We start from the raw sequence: 15,730 nt of genomic DNA, 5'->3' as shown, positions 1-15,730 counted from the left end.
GCAGCCCAGCTGCACTGAAATTATTTCACCTCGTCTCAGAGTTCTTACACAGCATAATCTTAGAATTAATTTCCACATTCTATATTGCCTGTTTCATTTCCCATCAAGTCTCCGAAATAGTTTCTCCCTCCAGAACTTGAGGTCTAACTACCACTGGAAGGAAAGGTTCTTAACAGCTCCAGCATGACAGGCAATAATCAAAATAAAAACCCTGTAGTGTCTCCCTGCCCAAGACAAAAAGAGGTAATTTTAGGACATTCATCAAAGCAGCACTGTCTCATGGAACTGTCTCAACATGGCCCAGAGAGGTGTCTCAAGATGGCCCATCCTAGCAGTAACATGAAAGAGCAATAAATTCAGATGGAGAACAAGAAAAACTAAGACAAGATTTCCATGAAAGATAAAAAAAGATTAAATTGTGGGGAGTAAATGCTAAAATATGCATAAAAGGATAATCTGGGTCAAAATCATAAAAGAATATAAAGTCATATTAAATTTGGAGAAACTCATTTGCTAACTGCTGTATTGACTTTGAAAGCAATACAAAAATTCAGAGAAAAATGTAAAAGATATGGAAGGTAATTTAAAAAATACTCTGTATTGTCTACAACTCTTCACAAGTTACTGAAACTGTAATACATCCAGCACAGGGCTCAGCCTTGCTGGAGCATGGGTAAGAAATAATTTCTCCTGAGAAAACCTGCAGTGGGAAGAACAGGAAGGGACTGAACAGGAGCCATGGTCAAAAACCTACTTCTCATATGCTAAGTGTCCATATCACTGGAGATCATGCAAACTTTTATACATCATATAGAATATATCTTCTTTCCTGTCTGTGAAGAAACTAAAGCTTCTCAGGTAATTTCTGTTAACTTCTTAAGCAGAGATTTTGCTTTCAGAAAAAAAAAGGCTGTCAGAGATACCTTGCTTTTTGTAATTAGGAAGTGAATTGCAGCTCTCAGGAAGATTAAATTGCAGAGAATATGCTTCCCTGACTGGAAAACTGAAGAAATTAAGATGTGAATAAACATGATTTTTGTGCCTCCCCTCTCATCTTTGCTACCAACATAAGTGCTGAGTTGTGAGGTATCATCTTTAAGGTATTAAGAACTTTTCTCCAGAATGAAACGATACATGTTTACATTTACTGGAATAAACCCTTCTGGAAAGATGGACCAAGTTACATCCACAGGTGTAAATAAGTCAAAAAATTATTTGTGAGGCCAATATTCCCAGGTTCATGGCTGACAAATCCAATACCCAGACATGCATGATGATGGAATGGGAGACAGTACAATATTCAATCAGCAACTTACTGGTCTGCAAGCAGTCTCACTTTTTGGTCAGGAGCTCAGAACACTGCCTGTTTTGTGGAAAAGATAAAGCAAAACTTAGAGCCACACGAATACTTAGTTTTCTTTTTAATGGCTCACCAAATGAGGTATCAAAGGTGGTCTGTCCCTTCTCTCTTCTCTGCTGAACCTTGATGAAAAAATCAGACCAAGGGGAGGAGCATCAGTGTCTCTCTAGCCTCTTCTCTCCCTAACTCACAGTGAGCAGTAACATGCTGTTCTTGGACAGATGAAAGGCCATGCTGACTGTTTTGCTTGCTCTTTTACCTGGTGAGAGATAACATCCATCGTTAGCATGGCTCTCATCCAGGCCATGCAGTGCTAGTGTGAGGTAAAGGACACTTTTAGACCATCATCTGTACTTCTCTTCCTCCATTTCTCTTTCTCATTCATGCAGGTGCTGGGGTCGGACACCTCATCACACAGTGGCCAGAAGAAACCCTTAAGAGAGCTGGAGAGTCTGTGGAACTCTCCTGCTACCAGAACTATACCACACTTGCCTTTATGTATTGGTACCAACAGCATCCAAGAAATGGCCTGAAGTTAGTAGCAAGTATTAGTACATGGATGAAGAACTCTTATGAAGAAGGTTACAGTGAGGTCAAGTTTGAGATAAGCAGAGACAATAATGGTCACTCTGTTATGACAATCAAGAATGTGACATCCAAGGATGCAGCCATATATTTCTGTGCTGCAAGTGATCACACGGTACAGGGAGGGGGTTGAGCACTAAGATAAAATCCCTGCCTTGCCTGAGTGAGAGATGGAGTCTCTGAAAAATGTTAAGAGAGGAGTGGAAGAAGAGCAGAAGAAAGACAAAGAAGAAGTGGAGGAACACAGCCAGGAGGTTTTGGAGGGAAGAGGGACAGACAAAGCAGTGCAGCAGCATCTAGCTTCAAAGACAAAAAGCCTTCAGACATACAAATAAGAATTGAGGGACTGCTAGTGTGGTTAGTGAAAGGCAGAAGATACTTCTTAAGATTGGTGCTACCGAAGCACAGCCACGTTCTGGGCCATGAGTTCCCCACAGATCCCACCATAGCACCAAGGAAAGAGTACAAAGCTGAAGGAGAATTCAAGGTTCTTTCACACACTGATGATCCACCAAAAGACAGAGGAGCCCAATGAGATTGGTGTGGGAGAAGACCCCAGCCTCTGATTATGGACATAGGAAGGTGGCACCAGTACAGGTGGGAGGAAACATACCCAGGGGTCAGGCATATATGCCATTGTGGAAAGGACAGTCCCTTGGTGGGTTTACAAGCAACAGTGTGCCCTGCAGTACTTTTATTCACCTGTCCCACACACTGCTTAACTGTGGGATCCCTCTCTTCCTTGCCAGCGAAATGCACACAGTTCTGAGCCAGACCAAGACATCTCTTCATGACCAAACCTCATGGGCAGAGAAAGGAAACCACAAAAAGCTGCTGTCACCTGGTGCTCCCCTTGTGAATTGCTTTTCTGTGATGCACCTGGGAAAAGTGAGGGCAGGGTATTATTAGGTCTCCCCCACATGCCATTGCCTGTCTGTGCTCCTGTCTTTTATAGCATGACCTAGGACTTACCTTTTCTTCAAAGAAAGGAAAATAGCACATAAAAGAGCAAAAGGTATCTTTAAGAAAGTATGGCTATACACTTCTGGTGTTAGGTCATGTCTTTGACAGTCTGCATACAGTTGAGCACAGACTGATTGTCCCATATGCTCATGTGGAAGACATAGCATATGAAGCACCTAACTATCACAGGTAGCAAATGTACTATGCTGCTGACTGATGTGGCAAAGCCGGATGTGCTCCCACGGAGCGCTCATCTGATCCTCAGAACACAGGCCCATGATCTACTCACTGGTCATATCAGGCTACAGACATACAGCAGGGAAGCACTGGGAAAGCACAGTCTCTCACAAAACAGAGGCACACTGAGTTCCTTATTCTCTTCAGACTCTGATCTTCTTATATAGAGATCATCTTTGCACAGGTATCAAATACATTCACTCTGTTGCTGTCTGGAATTCTTAGTGGTGATCCAAATGCCCTTTGAAAGTTCTAGGAAAAGTAGTTTATGCTGGAATCATTAAGGAATATAAACACTATGGTGGTAACCGTGGGAGTGACTTTTGGGTGAATTTTTTAGATATTTTTTATTATTTTAAAATAAATTGCCAGTTCCTGAAAATCATAATGTTACAGTCCTAGCTCAGAGCTCTTGCATAAACACTGAAAACCAGCTTTATCAGCTCTGGGAACATAACAGAGGAAGGATACTTTTCTATTTGTCAACTCTTGAGCATTTTTAGTTTAGGGCGGCAAATACAATTTTAAGGCCCTGTGAAAACAAATGTATTAGTCTTCAAGGTTCAGCAGATTAAGGGGCTGGCTATCAGCTGGTCACAGCTGTGCAATTTCCATGTAGTAGTAGAAAGCCACAGAGATCTCTAGTGCTTATTGCCATCTTGAAGTTCTGCAGCCACAGGTCCTTATTCCAGTCCATTTTTTTCCCATACAGTACTTATTTTGCCATCTTGAAGTGGAACTGCACAAAAAGCAGCTCTTCTAAGAAATTTCGCACGAAGTAGTTACTCTCCTCCTTGTTGTACTTCCTGTTCTCATATTTATTCTCCTTTGTCTCCTGCTGTAGAAGGTGGCAGGGGAGACATAGCTACAGAAACCATAGTCAAAGGTACTTGTTTTAGATGTTCAGCGGTGACATCTCAGGCACATTTGTGTAAACAGTTGTATATTCATAATGAACAGCAGTTTCTCAATAATAGCCTAATTGCAGTCTAGAGATTATGCTGGCTACTCAAAAGATAAGATTATGTAAGGAAAGTGTGTGTAAAGTCACATCTTTATGCAGGTTATGATGCCATGCCATGTGATGTAGTCATCCCGCTACTACTCGGAGTGTTTTGCAGAATCATAGAACCACAGAATCCCAGAATGGTTGAGGTTGGAAGAAGCCTCTGAAGGTCCCCTTGTCCGAAACTCCTGCTCAAGCAGGGCCACCTAAATCCAGTGGCCCAGGACTGTGTCTAGACAGCTTTTGAACATCTCTAAACATGGAGACTCCACAACCTCCCTAGGCAACCTATTTCAGTGCCTAGTCACCCTCACAGTAAAAACGTGTTTTGCTGTATTCAGAAGGAACCTTCTGTGTTTCAGTTTGTGCCCACTGCTTCTGGTTCTGTTACTGGGCACAACTGAAAGGAGTCTGTCTCCATCTTCTTTGCCCCCTCCCTTCAGGTGCTTATCCCTATCCCTATTAATCAGATTCCTCCTGAGCCTTCTCTCTGTAGGCTAAACACTCACAGCTCTCTCAGTCTCTCCTCCTGTGTGAGGTGGTACAGTTCTTTAATCATCTTTGTGGCCCTTTGTTGAAAGCTGTCCAGTATGTCCATGTCTCTCATCGTGAAGAACCCAGAACTGGACACAGTAATCCAGGTGTGGCCTTAACAGTGCTGAATAATGAGGAAGGATACCCCCCTCGACCTGCTGGCAATACTTTATCTAATGCATTCCAGGATACCATTTGCTGCCTTTGAAGCCAGAGTACATTGCTGGCTCATGTTCAACCTACTGTCCAGCAGGATCCTCAGTTCCTTTTCTGTCAAGCTACTTTCCATCTGGGTGTCCCCCAGCATATACTGGTTCATGGGATTATGCCTCATCAGGTGTATGAATTGCACTTCTTGTTGAACTTCACGAGGCTATTGTTGGCCCATTTATCCAGCCTGTTGAGGTCCCTCTGTATGGCACCATGACTCTGCAGTGTACCAGCCACTCCTCCCAGTTTGGTGTTGTCTGCAAAGTTGCTGAGGGTACACTCTGCCCCATCATCCAGATCATTAATGCAGATGTTAAACAGAAGATTTTTCCCAACACAGCTGCTGTTTCTCAGGCTCTCTGTGAGACAAAAACGGACTCGGAAGAGAAATAACAGGACAGATAACCTTGTGTTCATCATCCAACACAGGTATTGTGTTGAAGTGTTAAGGCTTGGACAACTGGCTCAAGCCAGAGTTGACCTATAGATGAATCCTGTATATTTTAGAACTGAAAACCATTGTGCCAGTAGGTATTGTACTAAGTTATAACAATGCACTTATGGTGATGTAAAAAGTGCTAAAGCACTGTAGTACTGAAGCCTGAACAACAGGCCCCAAGCTGAAGCTGATAACTTAGTATGTAATCATTAACAAAGTATGTAAACTCACTAGTGAAAAAGGCAGCTTAGACAAGATAGAATCAGGAGTGATGAGAGAATGTATCCAGCTTCCCTTGTTTAGCCTTGTTCAAGGCTGAGAACCCAAGTATCTGGCCTTGTTAGAAACTCCCTTGGTTTCCCCCCCCTGAGCCCTGGCCAGGCTTTGGATGGAATCCAACAGGAGGATGAAAGCGGAAATTTTCCGCTCAAAACAAAGGTGCCAGCTATTCTGGCCTGTCGATCTCTGGTATATAAGGCCGGGCCCATTTGCAGCGACTTTGGAAGCCTCACCTACGGGTGGACGCACCGCGTAGGGTTTCCCACTTGCCGGGACAGGCTCTCCAAACCCTCGCTGTGACCGGGGCACCCCAGCGACTGTGGATCTGGATGATGATAATATATGCAAGTGGTGCTGTACTTTTCTTAATCTCCATTCTCTCTCTTGTGTAGTAATGATTTAATGCATTATTCTGTTTTTGCTGTTTGCTGCTTTAAGTGCACTATTCTGCTTTTTCTTACTGCATGCTTTCTGTATTACACTGTTATCACTAGTAAAATACACCTGCTCTTTTCACTCTGGTGTCTTAGTTTAACTGGTATCCTTAATCAGCAGAACATGTGTTGGGAGCAGAAGATGAACATTTGGGAAACAATATTGTTCTATAGTGTAACAACTTGGGCACTAATCAGTGGCATCTAACAAGAAGCTTGAGTAGACACAGACTGGAAGAGAAGGAAGACAAAGGGAAGGAAATAAATGAAATATACATACATAAGACGGCATAGCATCATTGTATGCATAGGGATGTGTATTGGGTCTGGCTGCGACGGAGTTAACTTTCCCCATAGCAGCCCTCATAGTGCTTTGAGTTGTATTTGTAGCTAGAAAGGTATTAATAACACACCAGTGCTATCTGAGTACTGAGCAGTGCTCACACAGAGTCAAGGCTGTGTCTCAAAACACACCTCCAACACCTGTCCCTGCTCCAAAGGCAAGAGTTTGGGAGGGGACATAGCCAAAACAGCTGACCCAATCTGATTGAAGGGATATTCCATACCATATGATGTCATTCATGCTCAGCAATAAAAAGCTAAGAGAAAGGAGGAGAAGATGGCACATTCGTTAGTAAGGTGTTCATCTTCCAGAAAAAATGCTACATGTACTGAGGCCCTACTTCCCAGGAACTGGCTGAACATCACCTGCCAATGGGAAGCACAGAATAAATCTGGTTTTCCTTTGCTTCTTCACACAGCCTTTGCTTTTACCTTTTTAAACTGCCTTTATCTCAGCCCAGGAGTTCTTCTTCTTCTTATTTTCTCCCCCCACCTCCATCCTGCTGAGGAGGAAGAGGAGGAGTTATAGAGAGGCTTGGTGGACACCTGGCAGCCAGCCAACATCAACCCACCACAGGATGTGATTTTACACATCCTCTCTTTCCATCATCTTATGTTGTCAGTACACATATATGCCCTGAAAAAAAGGGCTGTTGCTTAATTTTAGGGGTCCATACTCAGAAGTACTGAATGATTATGAAAAGACCTTCCTAGTTTCCCTAAAACAAATCTGTAAAGCTCGGGGTATATTTGTAGTTCTGCCTGCTTCTTTTTAGCTGATTCTTCTGTAAACTCTAAAGAAGACAGGGCTGATGTAAGAGATACTATATGATCTCTACTTTTCAAATGTGAAATTCCCCCACTAAAATGATAATGAAATATTAGAGAATATAGCCCTAAATTTTCTTGCTTGCATATTCTCAATTTTTCTTGTTGTCTGAAGTTTTACACATCTTGGCCCATGAAGCCTCTTATAGGAGACATGGAAACAAAAATCAAGAAACTGTCTCTTCTCTCCCTCTCACTCATGCGAATTCATGGCCTACCAGGCTTTTCGTTCTGACAGGTTACAGATGAACAAAGTGGAACAAGACCGGTCTCTACTGGCATGTCTTGGAAACTGCCTTATGAACACACCCTGAGGTGATGTTAGCACAACATAGAAACACTCCTTCAAAATTAACACAGAGGTGATTTGCTTGGTTTGAAATGAAAGACACCATATGGGAGAGAGTCAGTTAGTTACCGTAAGGACACTAATGGAGCTGTAGACTGGAGAAGGAGACAGAATAATTTTAAATGAATTTTAGTGGAATGGTTTTAGACCCTGAATAAACAGTGCTGTGATCAGAGGCAGACTAAAACCAAGGCAAGCAAATAATATCCCAGTATTAGTGTTAGTATTTAGGCAGAGTCAGACAAATATAATCCAAAATATATATTTAAAGATAATTCAGTCTAGACAAAACAAATGTCTGCAGTCATTCCCATAATTAGTGACTTAAACACACAGTTTTTCTGTTGTAGAAGAGAGAATACTGTAGGGGCACCTGAGATCCCCTGTTCAATATCTTGCCTTATGCAGTCCTATGTCTTGGTCCTAAATGTTGCAGCTTAGTCTATGTTTCTCATTCCCTTCCTGGGACACTAATAGCTGTTCCCAGCTGAACAGGCTGTATCAAAAATTATGGATTCTTCTGAAAACAAGAGAAAATAATTTGTGTTTTTTCTAGTAGAAATATCTTGTTTCAAAGAATTGTGTCCTGTACTTGCTTACTTTTTATAAGGACAGACTGAAGTGGAACTGTTAAAGAGCAATATGAACAATGTATTTACTGCAGGTACTTGGTCACATGGCTGACTATGTGTTGATCTTTTATGTAAGAACACTAGGCCGAGGTGGGCTGTGTATGACCCAAGCCTAAACTGGTTTGTTCACATGCCTGTCTTTCCCTGTATTGCCTCAGTGTGACACACAGTCTCACAGACACAGATCTTTCCCTCTTGGGAGTTACATCATACCTGAACAAATCTATGGGGGAAAAAAAATACAGTTGTGTCTCCATTTAGTTATGTGTAAGGGAGGGAGGTAAAAGTATCCTTGTTACCTGTAATTGCCAGTTCCCATCCCCTTTAGACAGTCTCCAAAATGAAGGCATGCTCCTACTCCTAGACCATACCTTTTCATACTCAGGGTCACAGGCACCTGGGAGAAGCTTGTACTTCTTCCTGCAACAGAGCAGTCAGAGGAATACAAACTTAAGAGCTCAGCATCTTACTTTCCTCCCCTTCAGAACAACTATGACAAGTGTGGCACAGACCAAAGAGGATATTCACAATGAGGCCAGGCTACAAACAGTATTCTGTAGTAAACAAATAGCTCTCAATGCAAACCAGTTACTGTGGACTTGAGGTCTGTTTATCATCTTGGTGCAGAAATAAAAAAGAGTAGGAAGGAAAGCAGCATGAACACTGTCATGAAGTTAACAAATGAAAAATACCTTCATTTAAAACCAGCTAATAAAAGAAAAAAATACTTTTTTGTCTGTATTTAAAAAATGTCTGAATTATAAATTCAGTGATAATGGATACACTCAGAGGTAATCAGTCTATCACACCAAAACAGCAATGGCAGAGGAAGGATGTGGCCTAGTAGCTCCCATGGCAATCTTTCATGGTGACTGGATAACAAAAATGGGAGGGCAGAGCCATGGGTGGGATTGTTTTTGTATGAGGTTTTATCGTTGTGGGGACAGGGGGGCCACGATGATACATTCCCCAGGAGGCCTTTACAAAAACCCATATGTGCATAAGCCTTGTGGGAGAGTGTGTTAAGAGAGCTACAGAGAATTCTGCAGCACAGTGGGCATGTTCTGTCTTGGGTTTTTCTTGACAGACCTAGTATGCTAGGATTTACTTTGATCATCTGAGAACCAAGCTTGTCCTCTCTGGAAAGCAAGCCAGGAGATTCTGAGACACTGAAATAATTTTCAGCAAGCCAGACTGACTGCAGATGCACCTAAAACCTATCATAGTATGTGAAGCGGAGAATTAGTATTTTTTTTCTGATGCAATAATGCTTGCAACAGACCACAAAATAGTTCTTTGTTAATGTGATAAAAACGTTAGAAAAAGAATTCTGACATGTAGCAGGTATCTCTTTGAGGCACTATATAAAATGTGTTGGGGCTTTCTCTCTTAGATAAGTCTCCAGTGTCCACTGACTGACTCATGCCTGCGAGCACAAAGGTTTTCTCTAATCCCTCTCCACTGCGTTTCTTCCTGATGGATATCAAGGGTTTGTCTGAGACCAGCCAACTGCTTCTTCTGAATTCTCCTTGTGTGGATTACTTTTAACCTAGCAGAAAATTGAATGGGATCCTGAAAGACTATTCAAGATGGCTGGCCTGCCATAGAAGGGAAAACATGGATTTGTTATGGTTCAGTGCCACAGAGGAAAACCACCTATATGAAAAGGCATGTGACAATGACAACCACAAAGCAAGTATTACTTGATTATTAACTCCACAAGTTAGGAAGGCTTCACAATACTTAGAGTACAAGACTGAGAGTAAGGAAGCTCCAGTTGTGGAGGAATTATATTTCTAGACAATGACAGCCCCTACACTTTGGGTACATCTGCATGGTTTCTACATCTGCAAAATGAAAATAGCAGGTAATATTGGTGAGATAACATGGAGGTTGGAGAAAGGTTGTAAAACAACTTGAGGTGAAATATAGACAATAAAAATAAGAATCAAAAAACTCTGGGAAATGATTTTATAAATGCTACCGATTATACAACTGGATTTCAAGATGGTTTTCTGCCAAAACCTTTCAGGCAGAGATTGAGCTATCTCTGGGTTTCCAGCTACAGTAAACATTGCTTACGCTTCTGCAGTGCATCCCTTTTCTTAGTTTATGATACAACACTTTGTCACTGTGACTACAAATAACATGGTTTTCGGCGATGGCACAAAACTTACAGTAATTGGTAAGAAATTTTTTATTTTCTCTTTTAGATCACTTCAAATCCCAGGTCTTCTCTTTAGAGAACTTCACTTTAACCTTATTTTGCCTTTCATTTTCAAACTGGTGTTTCCTGATGTACTAGTAACCTAGTCTACTTTGGAGAATAGATTTAAGTTTAGTACTCCAGGTAGGGACACATATTTGATGTTGGAGAACTGAATTAATGCATTTTTAGTGAAGAAAAAGTTGTCCATATAAATAATTAGGATGAGGAACATGTTAAAAAATATATGCATATCATAAGTATATTTTCTTAATAAACTGAATTTGCAAAATCCACTATTCCCCAAAAGTATAACTATTCTCCATAACTAGCTAGTTTTCCTTGGGCTACAGGTGATTAATGACAAGTCAATGAGAGGCTGTCTGGAAATAATTGAGTTACAGTTACACTTTAGACATGTCTACAAAACAAAATCAAGACTCTATAAACTTAAACTACTTTTTTATCTATCTCAAATAATGGAAGGACAAATAAGTGGTCTTAGCATTCTTAGTTGACAAAACAGAAGCCACAAGTAAATACTCAACTTGATAAGCAATACTAACAGCTGTCTGCAGCTGTTTAATTCCCTATTACAGAAAACAACTCTCCACAGTGCAGCAAGGTTCCTTCCACAAAACAGGCTTGTCAGGATGATGATTAAAAGATCATTTAGAACAATGGTTTTAATATTTCAGAATTGATGCTAAAAGGCCACTGAAAATCACGGAAAGAGAATATGTTGCTCTTTTCAGATGAAAGTAGCTCTCAGGGAATCTTTCTCTGGGACACACTTCTGAATTTGGTCTCGCCAAATTCAGGGGAAAATAAGGTTGCTCCTAAGACTAATAAATGATGGTCATCTCTTCTATTGCTCCTAGAGTCAGAAGAATTGATGCCTCAGGCTTTTATACCACACTGTTCCACTGCAGAATAAAATTATTACAGGTGATAAAATTCAATCCCCACAGGAACAAAATCAGGGATCAGCACTGATTCATTGATTTTTAAATCCAATGTGTGAATCTGAGGTGCCTGAGCTGATGAAAATCAATACACTCGTCCCTCACTGTCCATAACAAATTATGCAGCTACGTGTAATAGTCATAGCTAAGAGAACAGAGAGAATAAAAGCAGAGACTTCCTTCTAGGGAAGGAGAAAGGGAAGGATGTTTAGGAACTGCTACAGCAGGGAGAGTGGATCAGTGTCCTGTGTTATATATTATAAGTTATTTTGTAAGTAAAAAAACCTCCAAACATTTATTTTGGAAGAGGATAATCTTGATGATCTTGAAAGGAAATGAGGAAATTAAGAAAATGAGGCTGTTTAGCTGAAAATAAGCAAATAAATTTACTCTGTCTACACATGCGAAATATTTTTCTAATAGTACACCTAGATAAACAGATAAATGTCTTCTAAAGAAATGGTGAAAGCTGCTACAGCTGATTCACATAAGCCTGAAGAAAAAGAATACCTCTGGAAGAGGTATTTCTGAGCTTGATCTCACCTGGTTAGACACACAGAAGTGGTGGTGTTCCCTTGCAGTCCTTTTATTTTTTTGAGGGGACAATTAATTAATGTACTTTGTGTTTCTTCTTTTGCTGGTACTGCATGTGGGGAGGGTTAGTCCACAGGTTTGGCTCAGAGGACTGAGAGTAGAGGAGAGGTTTTTCTGCAGCTGCAAAACAGTGTGAATAGTGAAAGACTGTACTTTGGCAGTGGAACAAAACTCACAGTCCTAGGTAAGACAAAAGTCAATCTCTGAGATACATGTGATACTGGTTTAGGGACAACAGCATCCTTAATTAACAGTAGAATAATGATAATTATTTTCATACAGCCATGAGGACAGAATTAATGGCTTATTGGTTGTTTATTAAAATGAGGTGTGCTAGCATGGAAGTGTAGGATTTGCAGGCAGGAGTTTTGAGATTCTTTTGTCTGTTTCCTTTGTCTTCTGTTTCCTCCCATTCTCCAAGAAAACATTATAGAGGCTGGGAAATTCTTTGGTCTGCAAGTTTTTGCAGTTCATCTATGTAACAATCAAAAGCAACATTTCAGAAGCCTGGATTCTTGTGTCCGCTAAATGAATCAGGCAGGGAAAGAGTAGTCTTGATAGTACTTTTCTCCCCTCTCCATAGATGGTGGATAGGCTGCCTAAAGTTCCTCTGGGAAACAGGATTCCTCTAACAGTCTTTTTAATCACTTCTAATTCTCAAAAAGGACTATATTCATTTTCTCTCAGTGCACTTCTCTGTTCTTTCTCTTTTCCCCTTTTGCTTTCTCTGCCATCTCCCCTCTCAGGAAAGGATTTAACATCACCTATATCAAGGCATTTTGGAATCACAGGGCAAAGTAATAATTTCTATCTCCTACTGCCACATCTGATAGCAAACTATAGAAATACAAGGTGAGGGTGCCTTTAAACAGGACCATTTTGAGGAACTAAGTGCCTGGCAATACAAGCATAATGATACTGCAGGTTAAAGCCTGATTGTGTACAGCTGTGCTTTTTAACTATGCTACTTACCTTTGGAGTTGGCACTGCACTCAGAGTTACAGATAAGTAGCCACGATTAACCTGAGTCTCAGTGTGGAGGAGATTTGAAAATTTCCCTTGCATTAGTATGTAGCATATGCCCAGATGATTTTAAAATGAGAGTAAGAGTGAAAGATAACAAGAAATCATGAAACTGACATTGCCATGGTGGGAATGGAAGAACTGTGGTACTTTTTCTCTTAGGTGGGTGAAGAATGTGTGACAGTGAAAGCATGAGTTTAGCACAGAAGTGATCAAGCATTGTAGTAGTGTCTGCTATTAACACTGTGGAAGATCAGAACAGAATGGGCTGTTAATAACACTCTTTTCTCATTGTCTCTGCTCTTGCTTGTACAAGTCTCCATATTCTATTTCAAGTATGCTTATTCTTTGATTTTCTTTGTCTTTCCAGTATTTTTATAATTCTTTCTGTTGGCCTTTTTCACCTGCCTATCTCTGTCTTTTTTTCTGGTTTAGTCTCTCATTTTTCTTTTGTGTTATCCCTATCTATGGGGATAGAGAGATTTCTATGTCTTCACTCCTAGCCATTTAGGTTCTGAGCCAATGAACTTATGTCAGAGACACTTTCAGGATAGGAAAAATTTTCATAAAGCCAAGTACTAGAAGGGATCAATAAAAGTGATCAACCTCTCCTCATAGTGATCAACCATATCCACTAGGAGGAAAGCAGAGCAGTGGCAAACCTTCTAGGGGGTAATCTCCATTACTATCCAGTTACCTCTTCTGAAGTCTGTTCAACCTCATGCTTTTTCACAACCATGACTAAGTCTAACAGCTGAAAACAAACAATAGAGCTTAGGGGTCAAGCTCTATGCATGATACAAGTTTCTGCTAATTCTCTACGCTCTAGAAAGGAGGGAGTGATCAGGAAGAACATCTACAATTTATAGTGCCTTCACACTGAAAAAAAGTAAAAGTTTTCTCTTTGGCTCCGTAGTTCTCTCTGCATTTCTGTTTCTATGTGCATTCTGCAGACCTGATGGGCTTATAATGCATAAAAAAGGCACTCTAATTAAGTGTATGGGGGGAAAAAAAAATGTGGCTTTTAGGGCCACTGTCTGGCTTCTGAGTAATATCTCATTGTTGCCTTGTACATCCTTTTGACTAGAATTCTCTTGTCTTTAGTCTTATATGTAGGTATTAAACCCTTTAGGACAGGGCACAACTTTTCGTTTGTGAGTGTATATAATAGAATCTTACATCATTTGGGGAAGATGTGTAGTCTAGAATGAGGTCTTCTCATAACCTAAATAATAAATAACATAAAGTGATATTTCATAGTCTTAGAAAAGGATCACAAGTTAAGACCCAAAGCAAAAATTGTCCCAGGCAGATTCAGGTTACCTACCTAAAGTGTCCTTCAGACATTGAGAATCAGATGTTCTTCCTTTCAAGTCACCTCTTAGTTGGGGGAATCCAAGTAGGGTATCACATGGCAGTGTAATTCTGAGCACTGCAATAAATATCATGTCTTACTACATCTTCAGGAATATGAAGATGCTTGTGCCTTATAACACAGACTCTCATCTATTAGTACAATAATACAAATACAGGCCTTATAGCACTACTGAGTAACATTCTGCCTATCTTTTTTTTCAGCTTCTTTTCAGCTTTCATATTCTCTGACAGAGACAATACTAGAAACTCATGCATTTCTCTAGCCAGACCTTTTATGTTTCTTTATAATAGGTGAAGAAACATGCTTTCAGTTTCCTGGTGTCTACATATCCAATAAATATTAATAATCTAATAGAAAGTTGTTAAAAGGCCAGAAATATTGGGAGTCACACATTATGCATACAATTTTAAGGGATTTCTTTTTAAAGAGAGTGATGGGAGGATCTGGAATATATTGCTTTCAATTTCAGGGAAGAATGATAAAATTACACCTCCAACTGTGGCCATCTTTTCCCCATCAAAGCAAGAGATCCAACAGAAGAGCAAGGCCACACTGGTATGCCTGGCCTCTGGTTTCTATCCTGACCACATGAAACTATTCTGGAAGGTGAATGGTGCTGAAAGAACAGAAGGGGTGGGGACAGATGAGTTTTCCACACAGAATGAAGGTACCTACTCATTGACCAGCCGACTGAGGATCTCAGCCCAGGAATGGTTCAACCCTTTGAATCGTTTTGAGTGTGTTGCAACTTTTTTTAAGAATGGAACACTGGAATCGATAAACAAATTCATCTATGGTGATGCTGGTGAGTAAGAAATATGTAGCACCATGCTGCACAAACTAGAAATCACAAATCAGAAGGGTGTGGGTTATGATATGAAACACATCTATATCCAGCTTCTATAAAGGGTGTTGTTATGGGAAAAAATACATATGTAAATATGTAGGTATATGTATATGTCTCTTCATATTCCTGAGGCTCTATATTTACATTATCATTATACATCTCTAGTTTTTCAAAGGTTTCTTCAGATTTTCACTGAGAAATCTCTGTATAGTGAAACATATAGTATAACAAAATACACAGTATAGTAAAATGAATCAGGTAGTTTATTGTAGACTGACTTTTAAAATTCTTATGTTTGCATTGAAGAGAAACATGACTTTCAGTTCATTTTTGTCTTTCAGGTTGTGCACTCACGGAAGGTATGAGTGTTTTCTCACAGACAAATATCTGTATGTATTTTAATTCCAGTTTTACTGACGCTAAGTACAAGGTGTATGAGATTTCTACCACAAGAATTACCTGTACTTCTTAATCTAAGTGATTTTTATGTTAGATTTAAAAAAAAAAAAAAAAAAAAAA

General features: G+C 40.2%; 1 gene segment (V, D, J or C); it reads left to right on the top strand.

Moving 5' to 3' along the window:
* The window catches only part of LOC113482206, a 47,465-nt gene that overhangs the window by 28,499 nt on the left and 3,236 nt on the right, over positions 1-15,730 (top strand). Inside the window, 3 exon segments of the C gene segment in view lie at positions 12,095-12,147; positions 14,834-15,169; positions 15,553-15,570. Coding sequence covers positions 12,095-12,147; positions 14,834-15,169; positions 15,553-15,570 — 407 coding nt within the window.

Source organism: Athene cunicularia (assembly GCF_003259725.1).
Source record: "Athene cunicularia isolate RWA chromosome 1 unlocalized genomic scaffold, athCun1 chr1_part1, whole genome shotgun sequence".
NCBI classification, from domain to species: domain Eukaryota; kingdom Metazoa; phylum Chordata; class Aves; order Strigiformes; family Strigidae; genus Athene; species Athene cunicularia.
This window is presented reverse-complemented; position numbering and strand designations above follow the sequence as displayed.